Source organism: Penicillium crustosum (assembly GCF_028827405.1).
Source record: "Penicillium crustosum strain IBT 35664 chromosome Unknown utg000001l_segment0_segment0, whole genome shotgun sequence".
NCBI lineage: Eukaryota > Fungi > Ascomycota > Eurotiomycetes > Eurotiales > Aspergillaceae > Penicillium > Penicillium crustosum.
This window is the reverse complement of record NW_026623122.1, coordinates 5,071,510-5,097,359: the sequence shown is the minus strand read 5'-3', so window position 1 is coordinate 5,097,359 and position 25,850 is coordinate 5,071,510. Positions and strand designations below refer to the sequence as shown.

At 50.2% G+C, this 25,850-nt stretch overlaps 11 protein-coding genes across 11 annotated transcripts; 5 read left to right on the top strand and 6 right to left on the bottom strand.

Moving 5' to 3' along the window:
• Positions 1-214: 214 nt before the first annotated feature.
• On the top strand, positions 215-2,792 carry N7487_001899 (Zinc finger RING-type; the record flags this gene model as incomplete). The annotated part of the gene is made up of 7 exons (XM_056869647.1): positions 215-453; positions 513-1,059; positions 1,112-1,287; positions 1,722-1,958; positions 2,021-2,142; positions 2,201-2,611; positions 2,674-2,792. 7 exons carry the CDS (start codon positions 215-217, stop codon positions 2,790-2,792), a joined length of 1,851 nt encoding a protein of 616 aa, XP_056734431.1.
• A 395-nt stretch (positions 2,793-3,187) lies between these two features.
• N7487_001898 (wax synthase family protein) lies at positions 3,188-4,504 on the bottom strand (the record flags this gene model as incomplete). Its single annotated transcript, XM_056869646.1, has 2 exons — positions 3,188-3,695; positions 3,753-4,504. The coding sequence occupies 2 exons, from the start codon at positions 4,502-4,504 to the stop codon at positions 3,188-3,190; spliced, it is 1,260 nt and encodes a 419-aa protein (XP_056734430.1).
• A 2,518-nt stretch (positions 4,505-7,022) lies between these two features.
• aclA (putative ATP citrate lyase subunit (Acl)) lies at positions 7,023-8,552 on the bottom strand (the record flags this gene model as incomplete). Its single annotated transcript, XM_056869645.1, has 2 exons — positions 7,023-8,039; positions 8,112-8,552. 2 exons carry the CDS (start codon positions 8,550-8,552, stop codon positions 7,023-7,025), a joined length of 1,458 nt encoding a protein of 485 aa, XP_056734429.1.
• Positions 8,553-9,651: 1,099 nt separating this feature from the next.
• N7487_001896 (uncharacterized protein) lies at positions 9,652-11,738 on the top strand (the record flags this gene model as incomplete). The annotated part of the gene is made up of 4 exons (XM_056869644.1): positions 9,652-9,788; positions 9,854-10,160; positions 10,216-11,577; positions 11,631-11,738. The coding sequence occupies 4 exons, from the start codon at positions 9,652-9,654 to the stop codon at positions 11,736-11,738; spliced, it is 1,914 nt and encodes a 637-aa protein (XP_056734428.1).
• Positions 11,739-12,301: 563 nt separating this feature from the next.
• On the top strand, positions 12,302-12,982 carry N7487_001895 (Rpp14/Pop5 family protein; the record flags this gene model as incomplete). Its single annotated transcript, XM_056869643.1, has 3 exons — positions 12,302-12,560; positions 12,640-12,913; positions 12,943-12,982. Exons 1-3 carry the CDS (start codon positions 12,326-12,328, stop codon positions 12,980-12,982), a joined length of 549 nt encoding a protein of 182 aa, XP_056734427.1. The 5' UTR covers positions 12,302-12,325.
• A 182-nt stretch (positions 12,983-13,164) lies between these two features.
• Positions 13,165-14,367, bottom strand: N7487_001894 (GTPase GPN2; the record flags this gene model as incomplete). Its single annotated transcript, XM_056869642.1, has 3 exons — positions 13,165-13,848; positions 13,917-14,017; positions 14,079-14,367. The coding sequence occupies 3 exons, from the start codon at positions 14,365-14,367 to the stop codon at positions 13,165-13,167; spliced, it is 1,074 nt and encodes a 357-aa protein (XP_056734426.1).
• Positions 14,368-14,548: 181 nt separating this feature from the next.
• N7487_001893 (WD40 repeat domain-containing protein) lies at positions 14,549-15,776 on the top strand (the record flags this gene model as incomplete). Its single annotated transcript, XM_056869641.1, has 3 exons — positions 14,549-14,569; positions 14,631-14,886; positions 14,960-15,776. Exons 1-3 carry the CDS (start codon positions 14,560-14,562, stop codon positions 15,774-15,776), a joined length of 1,083 nt encoding a protein of 360 aa, XP_056734425.1. The 5' UTR covers positions 14,549-14,559.
• A 235-nt stretch (positions 15,777-16,011) lies between these two features.
• N7487_001892 (ribose-5-phosphate isomerase RKI1) lies at positions 16,012-17,094 on the bottom strand (the record flags this gene model as incomplete). The annotated part of the gene is made up of 2 exons (XM_056869640.1): positions 16,012-16,451; positions 16,605-17,094. 2 exons carry the CDS (start codon positions 17,092-17,094, stop codon positions 16,012-16,014), a joined length of 930 nt encoding a protein of 309 aa, XP_056734424.1.
• A 1,804-nt stretch (positions 17,095-18,898) lies between these two features.
• N7487_001891 (NEDD8-activating enzyme E1 regulatory subunit) lies at positions 18,899-20,636 on the top strand (the record flags this gene model as incomplete). Its single annotated transcript, XM_056869639.1, has 2 exons — positions 18,899-19,273; positions 19,329-20,636. 2 exons carry the CDS (start codon positions 18,899-18,901, stop codon positions 20,634-20,636), a joined length of 1,683 nt encoding a protein of 560 aa, XP_056734423.1.
• Positions 20,637-21,194: 558 nt separating this feature from the next.
• Positions 21,195-22,717, bottom strand: N7487_001890 (tRNA-splicing endonuclease subunit SEN54 family protein; the record flags this gene model as incomplete). The annotated part of the gene is made up of 3 exons (XM_056869638.1): positions 21,195-21,649; positions 21,713-22,506; positions 22,605-22,717. 3 exons carry the CDS (start codon positions 22,715-22,717, stop codon positions 21,195-21,197), a joined length of 1,362 nt encoding a protein of 453 aa, XP_056734422.1.
• A 326-nt stretch (positions 22,718-23,043) lies between these two features.
• Positions 23,044-25,342, bottom strand: N7487_001889 (alpha-galactosidase; the record flags this gene model as incomplete). Its single annotated transcript, XM_056869637.1, has 2 exons — positions 23,044-25,193; positions 25,249-25,342. 2 exons carry the CDS (start codon positions 25,340-25,342, stop codon positions 23,044-23,046), a joined length of 2,244 nt encoding a protein of 747 aa, XP_056734421.1.
• Positions 25,343-25,850: the final 508 nt, after the last annotated feature.

Here is a 25,850-nt window from a genome sequence, read left to right as displayed (position 1 = left end):
ACCTTTGAATATCTTAGATTCTGATGTAACACGGAATATCGAGTAGCTCACAGGTGAGATATTCGATATTCTTCTATTTTGAAACTTTTGCCTCGTACAATATACTTGCAATCGTTGAAAATTCAAGGTCACGTGATGGTTATCAGACGTCACCGACCAAATCGATTCTCTCATCTCAGTAGTCAAATCTAAGCTTAATATCTCACAATCCAACATGGCGGAAGAAGAGCAGAGTAACACGTCCACTCCACGGTCCTTCGCCGGCCAAACCGTTTCCGCGGAGGAGATGCTCAAAGAGCAAACCGTCGGTCTGGTTCATCTCTCCGACTTTCGCAAGCGGCGCGCGGATGTTCTAGAAGCAAAAGAGCGCGAGGCACATGATAAGTCTCTGGGGCTACTGGCATCTGGTAATTCAAGAAGCGCAACTCCCTCTGCAGGCGATGTGACTGACGGGTAAGTCAAGAGCCTCGATGTTTTACTCCTGTTCATTTGAGCTGATCGCAGCGCAACAGGTCAACACCCTCCCGGAGTGACGGTCCCCCAAAAAAGAAGAAAAAGAAGGCTTTGGCAAAAAGCAAGCTGTCATTCGGCGACGACCAGGACGAGGGGGAGGAATCCACCGCAACTCCACGCGACTCAAGCGTATCACGGTCAGGTTCGAAAACGCCCGGCGAGGATAGCACTATTCGACGCATGAAAGCGAACCCGAACGCACCCCCTCCACCCAAAGCCTTAACAAAGGCATCCTTGGAAGCTGAAGCGCTGGCTCGCGACACTCTCCGCAAGGAGTTCTTGATCATGCAGGAGGCTGTGAAGAATACCGATATTCTCATTCCATTCGTCTTCTATGATGGAACGAGTATACCAGCTGGGGCTGTCAAAGTCAAGAAGGGGGACCACGTTTGGTTGTTCTTGGATCGGTGCCGGAAGGTTGGTGCTGAGATGGGCGTACGTGGTGCCAGCGGTGCATCAAAGGCAAAGAAAGATAATCGCCGCGAGTGGGCACGAGTCAGTGTCGACGACTTGATGCTTGTTAAGGGTGATATTATTGTTCCGCATGTAAGTCTACCCGGGTTCTCATCGGCTAAGTATCCCATCTAATATTCCACAGCATTATGAGTTTTACTACTTCATCGCCAATCGGGTTCCCAGTCTTTCTCGAGCTGGCGGCTTGCTATTCGATTATTCCAACAAGCCCCCTGTGGCTAATTCCACCAATTCTACCGACGATCAATTAGAAGGTGCAGACAAGGATTTCTCGGATACCAAGGTCGTAGATCGACGATGGTATGAGAAAAACAAGCACATTTACCCAGCCAGTCTATGGCATGAGTATGAGCCCGGGAAAGAGTTTGAAGAGAAGATGACTTCAACACGGCGCGACGCCCAAGGAAATACATTCTTTTTCTAGCTCGCCGAAAATTTTATGAAAATAATCACTATAATAGACAAATACCACATGCTTTCTGCCAAAGTTGTTGCTTTATTACAAGATTTCCTTTTGGGGTTGACTAAACTAATAACATCTCCCAAGTCTAACTCGTGACCTTCACTTCTTGCTCTCTTCAACTGCATCACATCGCCAGTGACACCATGGATTTCTCTTTAAGGTGCAATTCCCTCAAATGTCGAGCAGAATTGAAAGAGAAAGCAGTGGTGACAACCTGCTCGTAAGTTGTTCCCTCACGGATCAGCTTAATCCCAAAGACTGACGATTTCAGGCACATCTTCTGTCATGGATGCGCAGAGAGCCTCGGGCTCTCTCGTCCAACCACCACCAATCGGCTTTGTCCTGCATGTCAGACGGTACTTCTCAATCCAGATGACGCCGTTTCGACAATCCTGAATCCGACGGAGGACTACAAAACAAGCGTGTTGAGTGGGTTAGATCCCAACACAATCATGGAATGTGCTGGTCGTGCACTTGCGTTTTGGGCATATCAAAGTACACAAGAGATGTCTGTCACATTTCCCCAGTACCGAATGGAACCATGGGATTATACAAGGCTAACTGGAGCAGATTCTACCAGGAATACCGAGCGAAGACTCTTACGGAGAAGTATGCCAACCTGAACACGCAGATGGACAAGGTCATCCACAATGCCAACACGGAGATATTGTCACTGCAGAACAAGCTGTCCGGTCGGTCCCATTGAGCCTAACATTACTTGGAGAGCCGACTGACAACTCCGTGCTGCAGATACGCAATCCTCCCAAGAAGACCTCCAAAAGAAAAACCAAGAACTGAATGACATGTACCGTGACAAGAACAACAAACTTGCTCAAATGACCAATCTCTACAACCTCCTCAAAGCTCGTGCCATGCGGTCCCGAATGCAGACTGCAGCCTCGGACACAGTCTCCCAAGCTCTCTCATCGCTCAATGCTCCTCCCCTTGCCTCTATTACTCGGTCTGAAGTCCCAGCGCTGCCTCCGGCCCCAGTCACACGAAACCCCAAGACCCCCACTTTTCCTGTCAACCAAGACGGGGTCGAGCAGCTTCACCGATACCAACGAAGCGGCACTGGCAGTTCCAAAAGGGCGAGGACGCGGACACCTCGCGAAGCCCCTATGCCGCCCCCTGCTCGGCCAAATTGGGATGGGCGAAATAGTATGTATTGAGCCACAAGCCTACAGTATCCAGAGCATTTCGGCTAATGTGCCTCTGGCTAGGCAAAGGTCCAGATCCCGCTCCTCAGCATCGTACTCGACTTCCACGCATTTCTCGGACTCCGACTGTCTCATCCGAGTTTCCTCCCGGTGATGCCATTACGCAGCGATTTGGACGTTGATCATTTACCTGTTGTTGGGGGTACTTGTATGACTATGGAGCTAATATTTCTATCCATCTTTCAACCAGGACGTTGATGTTGTATGTTCAAGCTCTTCTAGCCTAGCATGATTTGATTCACGGTCACCAATTGGAAGCTTTTATTTTTGTCTACGTACTACTTGCATGACAATAAACAAACTCTCATTTCAAAATGTATATATACATGTATGTTAGTGTGATTGAGATGATCCCATCTTCCGTTGTTTGCCTGTAGAGTAAGAACTTGTTTGTTAGATTCAGGGTATGAATACCCTGGTCTTCCTCCTCCACCAGGAGCTAATAGCTTCGATCAAGCCTGTCGAAGACGGCTAAAGAAACTTCAATAAGTTCAACGTACATTACATCCTCTCCTTTTTAAATTTCTCCTTCGAATAGAAACTTCAACACAAGACCACCGCCAATAACTATACTGTTCGACACAGGAAGGCTAATAAGCCCAACAATGCTGAAAGGAACCAAACTCATCTGTTCTTCTGGCCTTAGCATCCCCGGCCTAAAATACCAAGGAGATGTAACCCCCAGCCATGTGACGACCCAGCAAAATCCAAGGGCCTTTTGCCACCACACCGGCAAGCCGCTATCGGTCTGGGAGCCCAATATTCGTTTCCAGATATCCTGGATACCGTCTTCAATCATATAGCCGACAACGAAAGAGAGGAAAAATGACATAGTCCAAAAGTCCCAAGGTGAAACGTTTCGCAGACTATCAAGTATGGCGTGCGTCAAGCCGGAGAAAAAGAAAACGATGAACACGTTGGTGTATCGTTCCACAAACGACGGTCTAGGCAGACCGAGGACATCCCGCGCGAGAAATTTGCTAGTCGACGTGAGGGGCAGCCGTAGCAATTGATGCCAGAATTTTCTATAAGCACGATGAAAATTAGATCTAACCAAACGAACAAACAAGAGAGCGACCCACCCCCAGAAATTCCGTAGTGTATATATATCCGCCATTCTCCCAATAAGCGGCGGGCTGTTCGAGGGAGAATCCCCCAGGCTCACAAAGATGATCGATGCGACGCGATAGTAGAAGCTGAGCAGGATTCGGGATACAACGAGCCAAGTAATGAGAGTCTGGATAGCCTGTACTATCATCTCTTGTCCCGGGATATCCCATTGAATGACGGAAGAAACTGACGATTCTTCGTCTTGGTCATTCATAGCATGTCTCGAGGTCAATACGCCAAATGTATCTAGAACCATAAACTGCCAGATAGCAATCGCAGTTTCTCTAACCAGGAAGCGACCTCGCGGGATCACCTTCGGGTCTCTCTTATTGTAGTATTCTGGGAATGGCGGGACGTTCTTCACTTCTCGGGGTGTGTTGATGGCTCGCGTGTATGTGAGTAGCTGAACAGCCTGAATCAGACAGGATAAAAAGCTCTTAGTGCTTCCATTTTCATCGACGAATTCGCGCCCAGCTTGAGGGTTGATCAGCAGAAGATCCAGAGCTGTCAAGATGAATGTTGCAGAGCTTCCGAGGAAATGGGTCGATATATACCCTGGTGCCTGGACAGGGTACATCATTTGAGACACGATCCATACCATACATGGGATACACAGATAGCGTAGAGCAGATCGTTTGGGTGTTGTGATTAAGACAACGCAGGGGATGAGACCCTGGAGGACGAAGAGAGAGAGCAGCCGCCAGTTTGATTGATACTGATCCATGGATGGTGAGGATTTAGAAAAGTGAAGGTTTTTCGTCCCGCTTTCGTTTTGAGGGATATAATTAGGGACTGAGCGAGATTGGGTTGAGGTGCATGATATTACTTGATTGGTGAATCGGAGCGTTTGCACAGAGCAGATCCATGGTGGGCCCGCATCCCCTGGATAATAGTTGAGATATCATATTCAAATAAATACCAATATCTCTACCATTTATTCATTAGTCATACTATCTACTGTTTGCTTTTCTGGCTATGGACTGACAACTCCTACACTTCTCGCACCTATAGGGTTAACGAAACCTGGAGACCTGGGGATCTACAGACTAACCACATTTGAAAAGTAACTTTGGTGGCTGCTAGTGCTAACCTGAACTGATCGATTTATATACACCCCGGATTATATATCCTAGTACATACTCACTTGGTTCGGACTCATCAATAGACGAGTATTCTATTCTTTGCATTGATCCATTCATATTCATATATATTGCATTTATTCACTGGCCTTAGGGACAGTATATTAAACATGCAGGCTTTTATTGCGTCGAAGCAACTCTTTTTCATCTCGCTGAGAGCTTGTGCCACTTCTTCGTTACTACGGCATATTGAATCAGGGGGTTCCCTGAACCCCAGTGAATGACTAAAACGGACACACGAGCCTTAGAAGTGTTGGCAAATTCTCAAATGACCTGGAAGGTTACTCCTCCTATTAAACTACATGCTAGTTGGTCGCTAATTCAATTCATCCAGTTCGTTAAAGCGAGAACTCCGAGCAGGGTTCCCATCTAGTCTACCCTACAGCAAGTAGGATTGATGCACATTGTCCCTACGATTCTATACCTCAAGCTCACAAATCCCACACTCTTAGCAACCATGTTATCCTTCTATTGACGAACACTAGCAACCGCTGTGAAGAAATGGTGCTTGGGGACTTGATTTTGTCACAAGTAGCAATGCAACACTTGATCTAGCTATATTCGTGATTCCTCCGAGTATCCTTGATCCTTGCAACTTGGACCTTTCTTATCTTATTAAGCTCCTCAACAAGTTGATACCCACTCGATCATAACATCGAGGCTTCTGACAACGAAGCGGTTGGGAGGAATATCACTTGGAGGATGGAAGCGTACCCTTGCTAATGATGACCGAATAGCGTCGCTGATTAATCAGTGAATGTCTTGTAGTTATTAACCGTTTCAGATAGTATATCTTGTAGAAATCCTTATAAAATCGAGCAAGACATATACTTAACCGCAATTGAAAGTGATATATATATATGTATATATTCTGTCAGCATATAGCAAGTATATATTTAATCTAGGCAAAATCCTTTCGAGCCCATTAAATGATTACTCTATTTTTCTAACAATATGCCACATATAGACTCTATATGACTAGCCCTGCAGGTTACTTAGGATCTGCCTTTTTTATAATGTGACCGGGGCACATGTCAATATAAAACGCATTTCCTAAGCAAAGAAAAGCATATCTAAAACAAAGAAACTCTCTGCCTGGTACCCAATAACGTGATCATTCTACGGTGCTATATACTAAATAATTGCATCTCTCCAGGGCGCCCTGGCGCCAGGGCTCTATGACCGCAGCTTACAAGCTTTGAAATCAAATTACGCGCGTATGTTGAACTATGCAGGGCCTTCCACCCACATTGACCAACTCTCCTTGCAGTAGAGAACAACCTACATCAAAGAACACGTCTGTTATATTCTATTAGGCCACTCTCCAACCCTAACCCAAGCCCTGCAGGCACTAATCCTTTTTCAATATAAGTCCAAGTTAGTCCCCGCTCGTCCGATGGCTTATCTTACCCTAATCTCGGGGCAGCGGAAGTCACGTCCACACCTCGGTATGGTCCCCAACTCCAGCACGGTCCCTACTTTATCCTTGGATCTGATCGCGGGACCTGATGTCCCTGTCAATCCGGGGTGCAGAGGAGCTTGTGTGGAGTCTGTTGCGGGAGCTTGTTTTGTCTCCTCCAGGGCTGTTTGAGCTTATTCAAAATTACATGTGGTATACCAGTGTAATTTATTACACTGGTATTTTTGCGACTGGGTTTTGATTTCGTTTCTTTTTCTTTTTTCTTTCAAATATTCAACTCACATTGGACATATCGTAGCTGACTGTACATATATTATCTGATCTATCCACTTCAGGTTTACATATGAGGAAATAATTCTGGGACAATAAACGTCTCGTATCATTGATATTATCCGACGGGACATCACACGATCTAAATCCGCCGGGAGTGAACATAGGAAAATGAAATCTAATCAACGGAGAATCATGTACGTCGACACCAGAAGGACCGGGTCTTTTCGCCCGGGCGGGAATTAACGCCATACCCTCAGTAAAATAGGACAGACGCCAGGGTGATGTCTACATCCGCAGATCTCCCCCGGAATCCCGCAAAAAACAAGTCATATCATGCCATGCATTATACCACAAACCGATGCAACGGACACACGCTGCAAAGAACAAACATCAAATAAGGATTAAACTGTTTATGCGCCGAATTCCTTGACGTCGCTCTTCTTGCCCTGGAGAGCAAGGGGGACGATGCCGCTGACGTGCATCTCAGGTCCGTAGACGTGCATGTCGAGGCCAAGCTCAATACCGACGGACTTGATGTTCTTGAGACCCTCCTGGTAGTTGGGGCCGGCACGGCGGACCCAGATCTGGACCTTGTGCTCGTTGAGGACGGGAGCGACCTCACGGATGGCGCGGATGACACCCTTGAAGGTGCTGGCAACGTTGGTGAAGTTGGCAATACCTCCACCAATGAAGAGGACCTTGCCCTCGGGGTGGGTGGGGGCACGCAGCATCAGGTCCAGCACGGTGCGGGCGTAGTTGAAAGTCTGGGTCTCGGTGGGGGCACCGGAGTACTCACCGTAGTTGGCAAGCTCGCTGACGAAACCAGCGGAGGCAATGGCGTCGGCGTAGACGACGGAAGCACCACCACCGGCGACGAGGGTCCACACACGGCCGCTGGCGTTGAGGACGGTCAACTTGAGGGAGGCACCGGTCTTAGCATCCATGTCGGAGATGAACTTCTCCTCCTTGGACAGCTCACGACCGAAGGGGGCGGGGAACTCCATTGGTGGGCCAGCGTCGATGCTGACCTTGCCATCAGCCGAGGCGAGGATAGGGGAGCCCAGGGCAGCGGGGCTGCGAGCAACAGCCCACTTGGTACCGCACTCGAACTCGGCGGTCTGGTCGAGCTTGGCGGCCAAGTCCAAGAAGTGAACCTCAGCGGAGGTGGCATCAGCGTTGGGAATGACAACCAGAGGGTTGATCTCGAGGTAGGTGAACTGGCAGTCAACGTAAACGGCGTACAGGCGAGAGATGAAGTCAACCAGGACATTGTGAACACCGGTGGGGACCTTGCTCAACAGGGTCGCGGCAATCTCCTCGTTGGAGGGGTACTGCTTGAGGTTGACGGGGATCAACAGCTTCTCGGCCTTAGCATCGACATCACCGACGTCAACACCACCCTCGTGGGTGAAGAGGATCCAGTCACCCTAAAATTGGACCATTAGCATCCTCTTTTTTTTTTTTTCTCGATTGGGCTCAAAACTGCGGGGAAAGCTTACCTCACGAACGGAGTTAATGTTGATGTAGTATTCGGTCTCCTGGGGGTGAGGCACGAAGGGCTCGACCAGGAATTGGCGGAGGACACCAGTGACGGTCTCAACCTTTACATCCTTGGTGGCACGAGCCTCAATCCATTCCCGGGCCTCAGCCCAGGTCTTGTTCAGGGCGAGCAGACCGCTCTTACCCCGACGCTTGATCAATTGATCGGGTTTGGCGACGAACTTAGCGCCGGGGGTCAGGAGCCAAGGGAAGGAGACCTCAGCCTGGTCGAGGACATCCTTGATGGCCTTGTCATCGGGGAAGTGAAGGGAGGCGAGGCGGGCAGGAGGGTTGTGTGTAGCGGAGGCAGGGAGAGGAGTAGGCTTGATCACTGGGGCGCGAGTGAGGTGGTAGTTGAGGATGGCCTTGCCGTCGGCCTCGAGGATAGATTTGGCGGACATGATGTGATGATTGAATTAAGGGAGAGATGTGAGAGAGTGAGAGAGAGAGAGAGAGAGGAAGGGGAAAAAGGAGGGGGATTATTTTGAATTGGAAGGTAAGAAAGAGAGAGATTATGGAAAAGGTGGGAATTGGTCTTGAAGTGTACTGTAGTGTACAGCGTACACAAAAAAAAAGTTGTTCTGGAGATTACAGCGTACAACTCGGCAGGTCCCACCTGTTGAGGAACAGACCAGAACGGAAGATCCCAAGGTGGGGGGGGTAAAGATGTGCCCTTCGTTGGGAAATTCTCCACAAAACTCCATACAAAAACGGAGGAATCGGAGTACGGAGAACGTATTGGGTACTTTTGGTGGCGCCACTTGTTTCCCATTTGTTCCTATTTTGAGGTGTATGGGGTTGTACGGAGTACTCGTTGGTCCCTCCGACACCGCTTGGAGATGTTTGTTGAGTTGATAGACCGGGATTTTTACAAGTACATTTACAATCCCGATTCGGCCTCCGAAGTCCTATACTAATGCTTTTTGATGGACATTTGATACTTCAATTTCATAGATATGTAGATATGTAGATATTACAGGTTAAATACTAGAATACGAGGACTATATACAATTCAAAGTAACATTATAGAAACATGTACCTCCTGAGGTCACATCAACTCCAGATGTCTCCCCATACTCTTTTGTATTGGTGATGTATTAGACTTACGACAAAGTGGGTACAGTATCGTCAGTACCCGGTACTTTGGGGACTGCCAAGTGTTGAGCTGTTCTGCGGATCCAGCGGTCTGGGACGAGCTGTACGGTGTATCTGCGAGTACTCCGAGTATCTCACCCCGCGGATTTTTCTCAACAGCTGCTTCTTCTGCCCCCTTCTCCCTTACTACCTCATTCCCTCTTTCTCCTTTTTCTCTATTTCCTCTAATTTCGCAGCGGCTTGTTTAACGCATAAAGTGAGTTCTCAATTTTTTTCTCTCTCTCTCTTATCCATTGCTCTTCCGCATATCCACACCCCTCCAAACAGCCTTCTTGACAATTGCCTGCACCATTGGACAATTGCTTCGAAATCCAAACCGCATGCTAATTGCAACCTAGATTCACCATGACCTCCTCTACTCTCCCCGCTGGCAACGGCGTGCAGTCTGCCAACGACAACATCACCCGCTTCGCCCCTCCTAGCCGTGTCCTCTCGCCCACCCAACACAGCCTTTTCCACAACAAGACACGATGCTTCGTGTAGTAAGTCATGGGAACTCTGGGGACTCTTTCTCCGACCTCGACATGAGACACTAACAAGAGATCAGTGGTATGCAACCCCGAGCCGTGCAGGGCATGCTCGACTTCGATTTCATCTGCAAGCGCTCCACTCCTTCCGTAGCGGGTATTATCTACACCTTCGGTGGTCAGTTCGTCAGCAAGATGTACTGGGGTACCAGCGAGACCCTCCTTCCCGTCTACCAGGATGTTGAGAAGGCCATGGCCAAGCACCCCGACGTTGATACCGTTGTCAACTTTGCCTCTTCTCGTTCCGTCTACACTTCCACCATGGAGTTGATGGAGAACCCCCAGATCCGCTCCATCGCCATTATTGCCGAGGGTGTGCCCGAGCGTGTAAGTTCTGCCTCTCGCCTTGTTTTCTCGAATGTATTGCTAACGACCACCAAAGCGTGCTCGTGAGATTATGGTCACCGCCAAGGAGAAGGGCATCACCATTATTGGCCCCGCTACCGTTGGTGGTATCAAGCCCGGTGCGTACAAGATCGGTAACACTGGTGGTATGATGGACAACATTGTCGCCTCCAAGCTGTACCGCAAGGGTTCCGTCGGTTACGTCTCCAAGTCCGGTGGTATGTCCAACGAATTGAACAACATTATCTCCCAGAACACCGACGGTGTGTTCGAGGGTGTTGCCATTGGTGGTGATCGTTACCCCGGCACCACCTTCATCGATCACTTGCTCCGCTACCAGGCCGAGCCCGAGTGCAAGATCCTTGTGCTGCTCGGTGAGGTCGGTGGTGTTGAGGAGTACCGTGTGATCGAGGCCATCAAGAACGGCACCATCACTAAGCCCATCGTTGCCTGGGCTATCGGAACCTGCGCCAGCTTGTTCAAGACCGAGGTCCAGTTCGGCCACGCCGGTGCCTCCGCCAACTCCGATCTCGAGACTGCTGTCACCAAGAACAAGGCCATGCGTGAAGCCGGCATCCACGTCCCCGAGACCTTCGAGGACCTCCCCCAGACCCTCAAGCAGGTTTACGACGCTGAGCTCCAGAAGGGCAACATCACCCCCGCCCCCGAGCCCGTTGTGCCCAAGATCCCCATCGACTACGCCTGGGCCCAGGAGCTCGGTCTCGTCCGTAAGCCCGCTGCCTTCATCTCCACCATCTCCGACGACCGTGGCCAGGAGCTGCTCTACGCCGGTATGCCCATCTCCGATGTCTTCAAAGAGGATATTGGCATTGGTGGTGTCATGTCTCTCCTGTGGTTCCGCCGCCGCCTGCCCCCTTACGCCAGCAAGTTCCTTGAGATGGTTCTCATGCTCACTGCCGATCACGGTCCCGCCGTTTCCGGTGCCATGAACACCATCATTACCACCCGTGCTGGCAAGGATCTTATCAGTGCTCTCGTTTCTGGTCTCCTGACCATCGGTTCGCGTTTCGGTGGTGCCCTGGATGGTGCCGCTGAGGAGTTCACCAAGGCCTTCGACAAGGGTCTCAGCCCCCGTGACTTCGTCGACACCATGCGCAAGGAGAACAAGCTTATCCCCGGTATTGGCCACAAGGTCAAGTCCCGCAACAACCCCGATCTCCGTGTCGAGCTCGTCAAGGAGTTCGTCAAGAAGCACTTCCCCAGCACTAAGCTGCTCGACTACGCTATCGCCGTTGAGACCGTCACCACCTCCAAGAAGGACAACTTGATCCTCAACGTCGACGGCTGTGTCGCTGTCTGCTTTGTTGACCTCCTCCGCAACTGCGGTGCCTTCTCCCCGAGGAGTGTGAGGACTACATGCGCATGGGTGTCCTCAACGGTCTGTTCGTGCTCGGTCGCTCCATCGGTCTCATTGCCCACTACCTTGACCAGAAGCGCCTGCGCACCGGTCTCTACCGCCACCCCTGGGATGACATCACCTACCTCCTCCCCACCCTCCAGAAGGGCGGTGCCGAGGGCCGTGTCGAGGTCAACCTGTGATTTTGTTTATGACGTTTTGCAGCGCCGTCCGCTGGCATATAGTCCGTCCATTCAGGGCGGTGGAGTTCGGATGGTTCATCCCTTGGTTTTTCTTTTTTTATGTTTTCTGAGCAGTTATGTGTATCGACGTACCTGCGTTCATGTGGCATGACCAAGTTGACGGGTTGACACTCAAGAAGGGTGCAACCCGGCTACGGATCTGATTTAATTCGTTTTGCAGTAGATGACTAGACCTCTTTGGGAAATAATGAACGTGCCATTGCCGCATGATAATTTTTTTTCAGTGTACCTACGTAGTCCGTGGCATTCGTCATAGTTGAAGTATTGAGAGCTGAGTCGAAGGGGCTTGTCCAGATGGGCCGTGCGCCTGATTAGGAAATATCCTTATCGCTTATCAGTCGCAATCTTTTCTAGCCTCAACCTCAGCTTCAAGATTCACCCACCTTGCATCCTCTACTCAACACACTACCTCTACACCCAACTCAGCACATAATCTGAACGGGCCATATAGTAGTCTATCTGTACTGCTTCCAGGGCCCCAAACCCACGTCAACAACACCACCAACCTAACATAATATAACACCACCATGGTCCGTCTCAAAAACCGCTACCTCCTCGTGGACATCCTCTACCCAGACCCAAAAACCTGGCCCACAACCCCAACAACAAAACCACACAACCCCCAACTAGCAATCCACTCCCCAACCTCCGACGCCCTGACCCAAGGCTTCCTAGCGAAGATGATCCGCGAGTCCGTCGCAGAGCTATACGGCGATTATGGAATCGGCAAGCTAGGCGGCGCCTCGGCAGGCGGAATAACAAGTGAGTTTCGTTTCCATTTCCCACCCCGGAATCCAACCCCATCCGTTCATAGAACCACCCACTAAACTCAACCCTATAGTAAAATACCTCTCACCAGCAACATCTACCGCCATCGTACGGTGTCCGCGCGCCTCCTTCCGCCTTGTCTGGTCAGCGCTTACGTACATGTCCGGCGTGCCGGAGCCGGCGAATGGCCCGAAACGCGCGGGGACGGGACGCGAGCGTGGGTGTGTTTTCCGCGTGATTCGGGTTTCGGGGACGATGCGGAAGGCTGAGGAGGAGGCTATTCGGAGAGCTAGGAGGGAGATTGTTAGGGTTAAGGATGCGGAGGAGAGGGGGTTCTTGGGGGGTGGGTTGGTGGGGGGTCTGCTGTTGTTGATAGTGTTATGGACGAGAGTGAGGATGAGGGGATGGATGATTGAGATTGGATGAGGATGAATGCAGATGCAGTGGGTAGGTATTGTATTGTACATTTTTTTATACTTTTAATGAGATACCCCGGTTTTTGGTGCGTTAGGTTATGCATGTTTATTTTCGGCTATCGTACATTTATCGTATCATATTTGACGTTTAGATTGGCTGGGAAGTCGTTAGAACAGGATGATTACTTGCGGTGAACCCGCACACCACTATCTGGCATATCCTTCTTCCACTTCTCCAGTTCCTCGTCGTAGTCATGTCCGTCATCTTCGTCGGGTCCGCCATCCACCGCACCCGTCGCTTCAACCTGGCTCGCTGCATTGCGTAGACGAACTTCCTCCTCCAAATCCTTCTCCTCCTGCTCATCGTATTGATCCTTAGCATCCAACCAACGCTCTTGCACATCCCGCACATCTGTGACACCCATGCCCTCTCGAACAGCCACTTGCCAGACGGTATCGTTGGCGCCCTCGGCGGGGCCAAAGGCATATCCGGATGCACGGTCGATGGCGTGCAGGAGACTCATCATACTCTTCTTATCCTCGACGGCCAGCGTCTCGAAGGCAACGAGTCCGAATTCCTCTACTAGATCGATGATGGTCTGGTTCAGCTTACCAAATTTCTCATGTGAGAATCGCGAGGACTCGTTTTCCAGTTCCGGGAGTAGGTACGTGAGGTCTTGTACTTCGGTGTAATAGTCAAGGTTGAAAGGGAGCGGGGCGTAGTTGGAGAGGTTGTCGATTTTGGTGAGAACATTTAGGTGTGGGAGGTCGAGTTGGAGCATGGCGCGGAGGGAGAGAAGGAGGGCGGAGATGTACATTGAAGGGAGGGTGAGGGTATAGGAGTCGACGAGGTGGATGACAATCAACTGTTTCATAGGGAGCCTGGTTAGCTGGGTCTCCTTTGTGCTGCACTTGAGGTTCTGCTGCCACTAACCCGGATGCCCATCTTCTGGATCTTGTAGAAGATGTTGCGTAATGAGGCGTGGTGTGTAAATAGCTCAACTTGCCCGGGACAGTCGAAAAGAATATAATCATCTGAGAATTCATCAAAAGCCAGTCAACAAATGGATATGACCAGGAGATATATCAGACATACCACCAAGCTCCTTCAGTCCGTTTTCCAGCCAGTCGAAGTTGTTTTCGAGCTCTTCAAGAGCATATAAGACACCACCATTGGGACCCAACTTGTCCTCTTCCATAATACCCTCTAGTGTAACCAGATCACGTACGTCCAGCGCGCATGGATACGAGGTCTTGTCGTTGGCGGGGTCAAGGTTGACGACAGAGCACTTCCGGCCGATTGCGCCCAGGAACTGATGCATGCCATTGCAGTACGTGGACTTGCCAGCGCCCGGTGGACCAATCACCAGCTGGGCAAAAGGCATATTGTCAGTGTCACGAAGATGTGAGGAATTGTGTTTGTGCTTAAAGCAAATGATGTCAAGCCGTTTGGTCTTTTTTTCCTTATCGATGCAGCGCGGGGAATCAGAGGGCGGTGACGACGGCAGAAAAGGAGACGGCCAAAGGCCCCGGGGAGCTTGGGGTTTGATCTTCTACAACTCCGCAGCTTGCCCAAGATGACTTCTCGTGAGTAGTTCTCAGCATTTCTTTCTCTTGTAGCTGAAATATATCTAATTTATTATTGCAGATCAATTCACTGTCGCATCCCCACCCACGGATGCTATCTCGGCCTTAAAGTTCTCCCCAGACCCCAACTCCGCGCGAATCGTGGTTTCGTCATGGGATAAGAACGTCTACCTGTACGACCTGCGTGATGAGAATGGAAAGGTTGGAGAGGGGAAGCTATTGCAGAAGTTTGAGCACCGCGCTCCTGTGCTGGACGTCTGCTTCGGCGAGAACGAGAACGAGATCTACACAGCTGGACTGGATTGGGACGTGAGAAAGTGAGTTATTTTAATTGGTTTCTACTACTATCAATACTACAATCGCAGTCCATGATTTATACTGACTGACTAGGATCGACCTCAACACCTCCGAACAGACCGTGCTCAGCAGCCATGAAGCTGGCGTGCGCCATGTCGTATACAGCCGCGAGCACAACATCGTTATCTCCGCCGCATGGGACTCAACACTGCACATTCACCAACCCGATGCCGGCGCAAACCCTGACTCCCTGCCGATTATCGTCCCCCTCCCGTCGAAGCCATTCTCAATCTCCGCAACCGCCACGAAGCTGATCGTCGCGATGGCATCGCGCGCATTGCACATCTACGACCTCAAAGCGCTGGCCCTTCTCACCGCACAAGCAGACGGTACAGCCCCAGGTGGAAACCGAGTTGAAGTTGAACCTTGGCAGCGCCGCGAGAGCAGCTTGAAGTTCATGACTCGCGCTGTCGCATGTATGCCTGACGACGCTGGGTATGCTTCATCTAGCATTGAGGGTCGTGTTGCGGTTGAGTGGTTCGACCCGTCGCCTGAATCTCAGGCCCGCAAATATGCTTTCAAGTGTCACCGCCAGACTGCCGAGGATGGCGTGGACGTAGTTTACCCTGTCAACACACTGGCTTTCCACCCTGTCTTTGGTACCTTTGCGTCTGGCGGCGGTGATGGTGTTGTTGCGCTCTGGGATGGAATCTCTAAGCGCCGTATCCGTCAATATCAAAAATACCAACACAGCGTCTCATCTGTTGCGTTCAGTGCGAGCGGCCAGCATCTGGCCATTGCGGTCAGCCCTGGATTCGAAGATGGCCATGACGAGGTCCCTGAAGGCACAGTGAAGATTTACGTACGAGAGTTGGGCGAGACGGAAGCCAAGGGCAAGGGCCCAAAATAGGTCCAGGAAAGGTATCTTTTTCTTGATTCTATACTGAAATGAAGCGTCCGTCCAATGTTGATACCACACACGAAATCTAATAAAAAAAAGTCCAAAACACAATTGCAAGCATTCGCTTGTTCAAGTTCCAATTATAGCATTTTTTCCCAAGGTTCAAAAAAAAGAAAAATCTTGGTATCATCTACATTATTTACGTAGTCTCATATTTGTCCCCCAAAGTTCAACCACGAGACATCTACTCGGCCTTGCGCACAGCGACTGTCCCATCAGCCATACCGAAGTAGGCTGCAACGGGCCGCTGGCCACCAATGCCACCGGAAGCACTAGCCTGGGGGCCGGTCAGGCCCTGGAAAATACCGACCTCAAGCACACCGACAATCTCGTTGATCTTGCGAGCCAACGCACCAACCGCCCACACACCATCCTTTCCATTACCATCCTGGCCAGCCTCGAGATCGCCCTTGATCAGCAACGGCTTGAAGGGAGCATCGATAATGAAGAAGCCCTGATCGGTCTTGAGGGGGCCTTCCTTGGCGCTGGCGGAAGGCCGGATGGCGGGGTTGATACTGCCGAGTTCCTTCAGCTTCAGGATAACGCGGTGGGCGGCGATCGGGGCGACCTCGATAGGGATTGCTTTCCAGTTTGTGAGGAGACGGGGTTGGAGTTTGCGGTGGTCTGAGTATTGCGAGCATGAGTTAGTTGAAGTGGTAAAGAGGAAAAAATAAAAAAACAGAGTTGGCTGGTCTACTTCCGAGCACCACCCAACTCAAACCCCATAACTACAACGAAATGAAGTAAAAATCATAGCTAGATCCGATCAGAACTTACCGGCAACACAGATAAACTCCTTCGCTTGCATAGCGACGATCTTCTCCTGGAACAAGCAAGCACCGCCGCCCTTGATGCAGTTCAGATCCTCGTCGACCTCGTCCGCACCATCGAACGCCACGTCGAGGACGGTGCCCAGTGGAATAGAGTCGTACTCAACAGCAGTCAATCCCGCACTGATAATCAGCTGCTTGGACTGGTAACCGGTAGGGATGTACTTCGTGGCGGAGGTATCGACGCCGAGGTTCTTGATGGCCTCGACGACGTACACGATCGTCGTACCACTGCCGATACCGACCCAGCGGGCATCCTTAGGGTAGTGTTTCTCGACGGCGACCTTTGCGGCTGCGCGCTTGGACTCTTCAACGGCGGACATGGTGAATTGAAGTCTTTGGGGACTTTGGAGGGTGCTGCGAAAAAGTGTGGGGATGGTGGGGAGGGTAAGTCTACGGCAGAGGAAAAGAGGGGAGATGAGGGCTGGTTGGATCATGGAATGCTCTTTATAGACGCTCTTTAGGGCAAAAAGTCCGTAGTTTTTGAGGTAAAAGAAGAATAGAGAATGAAATTAAGCATAAAATAGAATCCAAGACCTTACCCTTGGTTAGGAGTCTCCTAGCCACTATCAACGTCACGTTACAGTTGTGGGGTTAAACACTTATAGGTAGTGTTTTTTGTTTTTGTTTTTCTTTCTTAATAAAACCCAGTCCTAGGTATCCTAATTTATTCAATCTCATATACAATATGTCTGAGGATTATGAGTGTTAGATTGAGAAATAAGAGGAGATATATAAATTATGTCGGATCAGTATACTCCGGACTCAGATAGCACGGACTACCTATATACTAACCATGTCATAATATATTTCACATTTCACAATAAAACCTCCTTGAATACCTTGACTATAAATGAAGCAAAGAAATTAAATGTTGGCAAAAGTCCTAGGAGCATGGAACCTAGCCATACCATCAATTAGCTTAAGCATTTTATTAAATGGAAAAGGTCGTACTTAGAGTACCATCGATGCCGCATTTCTTAGAGGTGTAGCTTGCATCACCTCTTTGAATCAGATACAATGTTAGTTACCTTTTTTTTAAAAATTTTTTAGCTAGTTTTCTCCATTCCTTTCTCCGAGCAGGAAAGGGCATAGACAGGAGGATCCTCCGCCAGGGCATGTGTGAGCGTCGCAAAAGCGAGGATAACAATGGTCAAGCTCAGTTTTGGTGATTCTGGTATTTTGAAATTGACCAATTGATGTGGAGACGAGTTCACTTGGTGCAAGGTGAAATTGGGACAATGAATGGTATATATACGTCGTGGCCTACAACGATATAGGAAGAAACTAAAGCTCTTATAGTATAGTCACGAAACGGCTTCGAATGGCCCCTCAACTATGGCGGAAAATATCTTCATTTCCAATCAAGATAGAGCCCTTATTAGGGTTCACTAAGCGGAGAATAAGGGATATTGAAGTAGACTTACCGGATCTGCTCCGGCCATAGATTATCAATCGCTATCTCGCTGGAATCAAGGTTGATACTCGGCGTTGACAAATCCCCCAGTACCAGTGCCGCAGCATCAGTGCTATGATAGCACTAGGCCTTTATTACTTGTTCTATTTACCTTGCGAGCTCTACCCTACGACTGTCACTCCTCTTTTGTATTCGCATGCAGGTTCAATTGACTAAAAGAGCACTCGTCTCCATGGGCGTTGCTTCGATTTTAACATCGGTCTGATCTCATAGCTTCGGTCAAGACCGCCGAAAACCATGGATTCACTACAAGCAGGCAAACCGCCCTCCCCATTTCTTCCAAAAACCCATTTCAACACCTAGCAGAACTTTGGAATCGAACTAAATACTTTCACGCTCATACATAGACCCACTGCCGTCATTGCTTGATATTACTCTGGAAGATATTGCCTCCGGGCTAAAAGGACATAAGTTCACCGCCGTTGACCTTACGAACGCATATCTTTCGCGAACCGAAGAGGTCAACGGCACCCAAGTCATAACTAGAGAGAGAGGTTACGTGATAGTGTACTGGGGCGCTAAACTCGAAAAGGCAGATCCTGTGAGGCTCTTTGCGGCCTGGATTATCAGGCGATAATATCCGCTTACTAAAAACAGTCGCTCATGAACAAGTTGACATCCACTGCTGCATCATTTGGGAACTCGCGTGATTCAAGAGCAAAGGCTGTAAGCAACGCGAGAAGTATTACAGACCAATAAATAGGAAATGGTCTGAGACTCAAAACAAAGCTCTACCACCTCCCCCGCACTACTTGATATCCACCATGACGGATGCCTTCCCCGCCGCCCTGACAGGGCCAACCTCCAAGGAGCGCAAATATGATAGACAGCTCCGCCTGTGGGCAGCAACTGGCCAGCAAGCACTTGAAGATTCTCATGTTTTGCTGGTGAATTCTGATGGCCCTCTCGGCCAATACAACACCGGCGTTACCGGCGTTGCTGGCGTTGAAACACTCAAGAACCTTGTTCTGCCTGGAATTGGTGGTTTCACCATTGTCGACCCAGCAATAGTCACCGAGGCTGATCTCGGTGTAAACTTCTTCTTGGAAGAAGAGTCCCTAGGCAAGTCCCGTGCTCAGGAGACATGCCGGCTGTTGAAAGAACTGAATCCAGATGTCGAGGGAAATTACTATGCCAAGGTATGATTTTCCATGTCTCCAGAAACATATGATCGTTGACTGACTTCTGAAACAGCGAGTTGAGGAGCTTCTCACAGACCCCGACTTCTTGCCTCAGCATAAGCTGGTGATTGTTTCCGGTCCAATGAGACGCTCGACATTGGTACCTCTGACCCAGGAAGCAAAGCAACTGGGTATCCCCGTGTTGTACCTTCACTCAGTCGGGTTCTTCTCTACCTTCTCCGTGCAATTGCCGGCTGAATTCCCGATTGTTGAGACACACCCAGACCCAGAATCAACCCAAGACCTGCGTCTGCTAAATCCCTGGCCCGAGCTTGTCACTGCCGCAGCCAACTTGGATAACTTGGACACCCTAGATGACCATCAACACGGCCATGTGCCCTACATCCTTCTCCTACTTCACTTCCTCGAACAATGGAAACAGTCCCATGAAGGCAATGCACCGAGTAACTACAAAGAGAAAACCGAGTTTAGAGAGTTTGTGCGGTCCCAGGCACGCACTTCTAACCCAGAGGGCGGCGAAGAGAACTTCGATGAGGCAGTCGCTGCTGTACTGAAGACAGTTTCACCATTCAGCCTACGCAGCTCGATCCGCGAAATCTTCGAAATGGACCAGTGCCAACAGCTGTCAGCATCATCCCAAGATTTCTGGGTCATTGCTTCCGCCATCAAAACCTTCCATGCATCTCACGGCGTCCTCCCCCTCCCAGGCTCTCTACCAGACATGAAAGCCCAGTCTGCAGACTACGTGTCACTACAAAACATCTACAAAGCCAAAGCGCGACAAGACGTGGAAGAAGTGACAGCAACAGTACGCCAGCTCGAATCGCAGCTCGGACGCCAGACACCGGCAATCCCAGACCGAGATATCGAAGTATTCTGCAAGAACGCCGCACACATCAAAGTTGTGCTTGGCCGCGACATCCCGCAGATAAGCATCGACAGCGACGCGTCAACACTAAAAACCATCCGAAACGAGCTAAACGTCCCGGACTCCCTGATCCCGATATTCATCGCAACGCAGATCCTTGACTCGGTTGTGGACGAGATCCAATCGAGCAGCCGCGAAGAGGACTGCTCTGTTAACGACGACGGCTTGTGGAACAGCCACACAGAACGTATCTTGGCTCTGCTGACTGCAGCAGATGGATCGGCCGTTTGTCAGGAGGCGCGTGCGCAGATCGCCCGCGCGATTAAGGAACTGCGTCGGGCTGAGGGCGGCGAATTGCATAATATCTCTTCGTTGACAGGCGGTTTGGTTGCGCAGGAGGCGTTGAAGGTGATTACTAGGCAGTATGGTCCGCTTGATAATACTTGTGTCTTTGATGGCGCTAGAAGTAAGAGCGAGATGTACAGGCTGTGAGTGGGGGATGGGATTTGCTTGGGCGTGCTGGGTGATTGTATTGCTTTATGCAAGACCCCAGGTACTCGTCGAATTCGTGGAAACTTTACTCAGAGAATGTTATGATTTATGATACAGTGATATTGTGGGTTCATAGATCTCAATAAGTAGGACCCGACTATGTAAATGACTTGTTCCTTAAACGGGTCAGAATATATGTCGTTCTTTCAGTGAGATGCTTGCGCATTTTCATGTCGTAGTATCGGATATGTAGATTTTCGCTCTAGCGTGTTTAGCCAGACCAGGCTAAAACGAGAGGGAGTTTCTGTTGAACTGCGGTGACCAGTGAAGGATATCGTCGCTTGAATAACCACAATTGTTCCAGGAAGCGCGGAGAGCATTTTCAGCTTTCGGTGTGGCCAGCACTCAGCAGAGGTGGTATGAGACGGATATATGGGCAGGTCCACCTGATGCACAAACGACACTTCCGTTACGGGCCATTGGTGTCTTCATCTTTGTATATACTTCCCAGCGGCGGAGCTGTAATCAGCCAAGGCATGAACTAATAACCCGAGTCTCTCAACGTTTCCTCGGCTTCTGATTTGCACGATTTCGCTTAGGGCCCTGAGGTCCACCCTTGCTCTCATAAAGCTTCTCCTTCCCGAACGCCGAATCAGCGATTCGCAAGTAACTAACCACACCCTGATCAACGACAGCCATGACGACATTACGGTATCCATGTCGCAGTCTCATGTACATCATGCGATCCATTTTCTCCCCACGCGGGGGATCAAGTGGCGTGCTTTCGAGCAAAGCACCGAGTTGCGTCATAGTGGGCATAGTGGTTTGGTCGCGTGTGCTGACGACTGCGATGCGGAAGTCTGGAGTGGGAGGTGAGGACTTTTTGAAGGGAGTTGAGGGCTTGTAGACGTGGAACACGACGCGGAAGGGTGGTGTGGTATCAGAGGTGTGTCTTTCAGGCGCTGTGACTGGGTCGTACCAGGGGATGATGGCGAGCTTGCGGTATACATCCACTAAGAAGGATGGTCAGTATGTAGAGCTAAGATAGTTGCCGCAGAACGATATGTGTAACTCACTGTAGTGACGGTGAATGCCGGTGCCGATGATAGGGCCAGTTGCCGTAGAGGCTGTCGAGAGAGGGTCATGGATCCAGTTGAAAAGGGACCCAAGCATACCAGCCAGCCCGGGGCCATGAAGCTTGGGTGGTGTTATATCACTAGCATCTGAGACTTCTACATCTTGCTTCTCGACGTCATCATACCAGCCAGGCGCTCGAACTAGCGCATAGCCCAGACGTCTGAGACCAGTATAAACGGAATACCGCTCAAGCGTCAGACCACCGCGGCCCATGAAGCATGCATATGCAGCCTGCAAACTCATGGGGACGGAGAGATTTTCTTCTCCTGGACCCGCGACAGATCCGGAAGGACTAGGCCATCGGATATCTAGACTTCCTCGCTCAATAAGATACAAGGCTTCCTCTGGCAACAGCCACACACGGCTTGACGAGTCTGCCTGGCCCATTGTCTTGAAGAACTGGCCCTTCGGGTTGGTCACGTAGACACATGCGTCGGGGGATATCCTGGCAGAATTGGGCAAAGGCCGCGCAGGTTTGGGGGTAGAGTCCGAGCTCTTTCCATCTTCTCCACCCGCTTTCGGTGTCGCGCGTTCAGTTGGAGCTGGGGGTACATATCCGTCGGGTGCATAGAAAGCTACGACGCGGGTTTTGGCAGCGTGGAGACGGGGGTATGAGAGCGCATTGTGCATGGCCCCCCGCGAGGCGGAGAGTACATCGGCTTGAAGTTCTGTCGGATTGGGCTCGAAGTCCTTCTCACCGCGGCGCGGAATACCGGGGGATGAATCGGCAAAGCTGTAGAAAGATTGAAGGTAAGCAATTGGTAATGGAAGAAGCGATAGAGGACAATGGAGGTTGGGTTCGCCATGCCAGAGGAATAGTTTTGTTCATACAAATTTAAGTGGTTTAAGAAACGGAAGTCCTGCGTTTCATCGGATAGGTCGACCTCGGGCTGTGTAGAAGCATTTTCAGGGGCGCGAATAGCGTCCTCGTCTGCATCTGCCATGTTGAATTGTTTGTTAAGAATAAATTAGAGGCTGGAATTTCGGAGTCAGAGTCGGAGGGGATTAGAAAAGGTGAGCTTATCGATAAGCGGGCTTTTTTTCGTCAGGCAGAATAATATCTATGTTGGCCCCGGGGGACTTTTCCCAAGATCATCAACCTTGGAAGGTCAACATGAGATTACAAACAGTTTTAAATTGGATATCTCGTCATTCAGCGATCCTGGAATGTTGATATTTGATCCATAACTTGTCGAATCCTATGAAATAGCATGACTGCTCACAGCCTTTGCCGCTCAAATATAGCTATCGAGCCGATATTGCAAGTCCTCTATTGCTTTTCCAAAATCACAACTTGACTGCCATAGTCATCCTTAAAGGGGAATTGCAGACCAATATTCATCAAGGTTCCACCAGTGTAAACCACACCATCATCAATTTTATAGGAAGCCTGCTCATCCAATCCCTGCAACCTAACGCGGGGCCATGAGTGATCAACATTTGGGGCAAGCTGGAAGACAAACAACACAGCCTTCTGACCATCCTCGGCGATGAACAAAACAGCAGGCCAATTCGAGTCCTCTGGAAGGTTCAACCGCCACATGTCACCAGTAAGAACAATGGGATTTACCTTCTCAGCGAGAGCAATGAGCCCCGGCAGAGCTGCCTTTTCGTCAGCGTCCATCACAGCAGGATCAAGTTCCAAGCCAAACGAGCCGCCCATCATCGCGACATGTCCGCGGACAGCGACGGGGACTGTGCGGCCAGTCTGTTGATTCGGCACTTCGGACAGGTGCGCACCCATCGCGCTAGGAGGGTAGGCGAGTGAAGTGCCAAGCTGGATGGTAATGCGATCGATTGCGTCTGTGTTGTCAGATGTCCAGATCTGCGGGAAGTACTGGAGAACACCTGGGTCAAAACGACCTCCACCTGACGCGCAACCCTCCCAGAGGACATCTGGGAATTGGGTTGTTAGTTCCTCAAAAACGCGGTACAGTCCGAGAATGTAGGCGTGGCTTGTGGCTGGGGAAGGCATCTCGTGAATGCCTCTGTTGTTATCCCACTTGACGTAACTAATATCTGCACTCTTGAGGACGTCCGACACGGACTTGATGATGAAGTCTTGGACTTCAGGAAGAGCGAGATTCAATACGAGCTGGTTACGTCTTTCGGTGCGAGGGTAGGGTCCTGCGTGTAGGACCCACTCCGGGTGCTCGTGATATAGAGTTGAGTTCGGGTTGACCATTTCCGGCTCGAACCAGATACCAAAGCGCATGTTCGTTGACGAGTTAGCGGCTTTGAGATCTGTGATATTTTTCACAAGTGGCTCCAGGCCGTTTGGGAACCGATCAGGGTTTGGGACCCAGTCGCCCAGTCCGGCATTGTCAGAGACACGTGGGTATTCCTTGCCGAACCAGCCGTCATCCAGAACGAAGAGCTTTGCGCCTACTTCGGCGGCTTCCTTCGCCAGCTCGTAGATGCTGCTCTGGTTGTAATCGAAATACAGTCCTTCCCAACTGTTCAGCAACGTAGGACGATCACTGGTAGCAAACTTGCTCTTGATGAGATGGTTGCGGTACAGGCGATGCAGGGAGCGTGACATTCCACCGAGGCCATCCTTAGAGTATACTGAGACACACTCCGGGGAAGTAAGAGTCTCTCCAGGAGGCAGAGTCCACGAGAGCTGACCAGGGTTGAAACCCAGAAGGGCACGGGTGAAACCCTGTGCACCCTTCTCGACGTTCACGGCGAATGAACCTGTGTACACAAGCGAGAATCCCCATACCTCTCCCTGGGACTCGGTGGCGGAGGGATCTGCCAATGCCAGGAAAGGATTGTGGAGGTGAGAGGAGTACCCAGTGGAGCTTCCAAAGCTTTGGGTACCGTACGTAACCCTTTTCCTCTCGCGGTGCGCTTCCCTCGCCCAGTCTCCACGAAGACTGATCATGTCCAGTTCCTCAAACGGCAAATCCACGCTCAGACTGGCCAGGGACTCAATTGTGATATTTGCGTCTCCATGGTTCGTAACATTCACGCTGCGCACAATAGCATCATGCTTAGGGAAAATTGAGTAGGAGAGGTCCGCAGCCACATCGCTGTACTTGTCATATAGACTGATGATCAAAGTGCTAACATCCTCTTCTGTGCCTGTCGTGGCTGGCAACCCAGGCAGAGCGGGCTTGCCGGCAATGATCTTGTGTGATTTGTACTGGAATTCAGATACAGTATACCCTTCTGACTGACGAATGCGAATCGCAGGGGTCCGGAAATCCCCTCGGCCCTGGTCTGGGAACTCGCGGCGCACACGTCCGATATGACTATTCCAGCCATTGACGTCGCCTACAGTCTCCAGAGGGATATTAGCTCCAACGGAGCCGCCGAAATGGTCCCCTAGGAGATCACCCGTGGTGTTGTCCACATGGATGCGGTACGAAACATTTTCTCCATTGAGAGCAAAGAAAGTACCGTCCGCCGCGATTGCTATAGGATATGTGGTTAGGCTTGAAACTAGAAAAGACAGAAGCAAAGGACTCACGCTTTGTGCTTAATTCCTTAGCCATAATAGCAGAGGAATGTGCAAGTAGGCCAAGGCATGTAGCCACTGTAACGCCCTTTGGTAAGTAAACCATTTTTGCTATGCTTTTGACAGAATTCAAATCCCAAACCAGGGAAATACATACCTTTTTATATCTTTTACCCCGACGTCTTTCCCCGACGTCTTTTCCCCGACTTGTGGGGAGATTATATGCGGGTATTCCAAGGTTGGCTTGTATTATGTAGATCTCAATCAAGTAGAAATGGGTCTCAATTGCCAAGAACAGGCTTCTATGAGTCTGCTGAACTATAACTAGTCAAATGCGTATATAGAAAAAACTTCGGCGATACTCACGAGTATATATGCTGGGGTTTATACTTGTGGAGTCGAAAATGCGGAGGAAACTCCGGGGATACTCCGTGTCGCGGGCGGTTTTGAACCTCGCTCATTGGTTTTTGCTCTTTTCAATCCCGACGCAGTCCACTGAGCTCCTCCATTTTGCCAATACTTTAACAAGTGGTCCTTCTTTCTTTGGGAATAATGAGACCAGCAAAGGCCTGTGCGATATGCCGGTAAGCCAGTCATACCCCGGCCCAACCGAT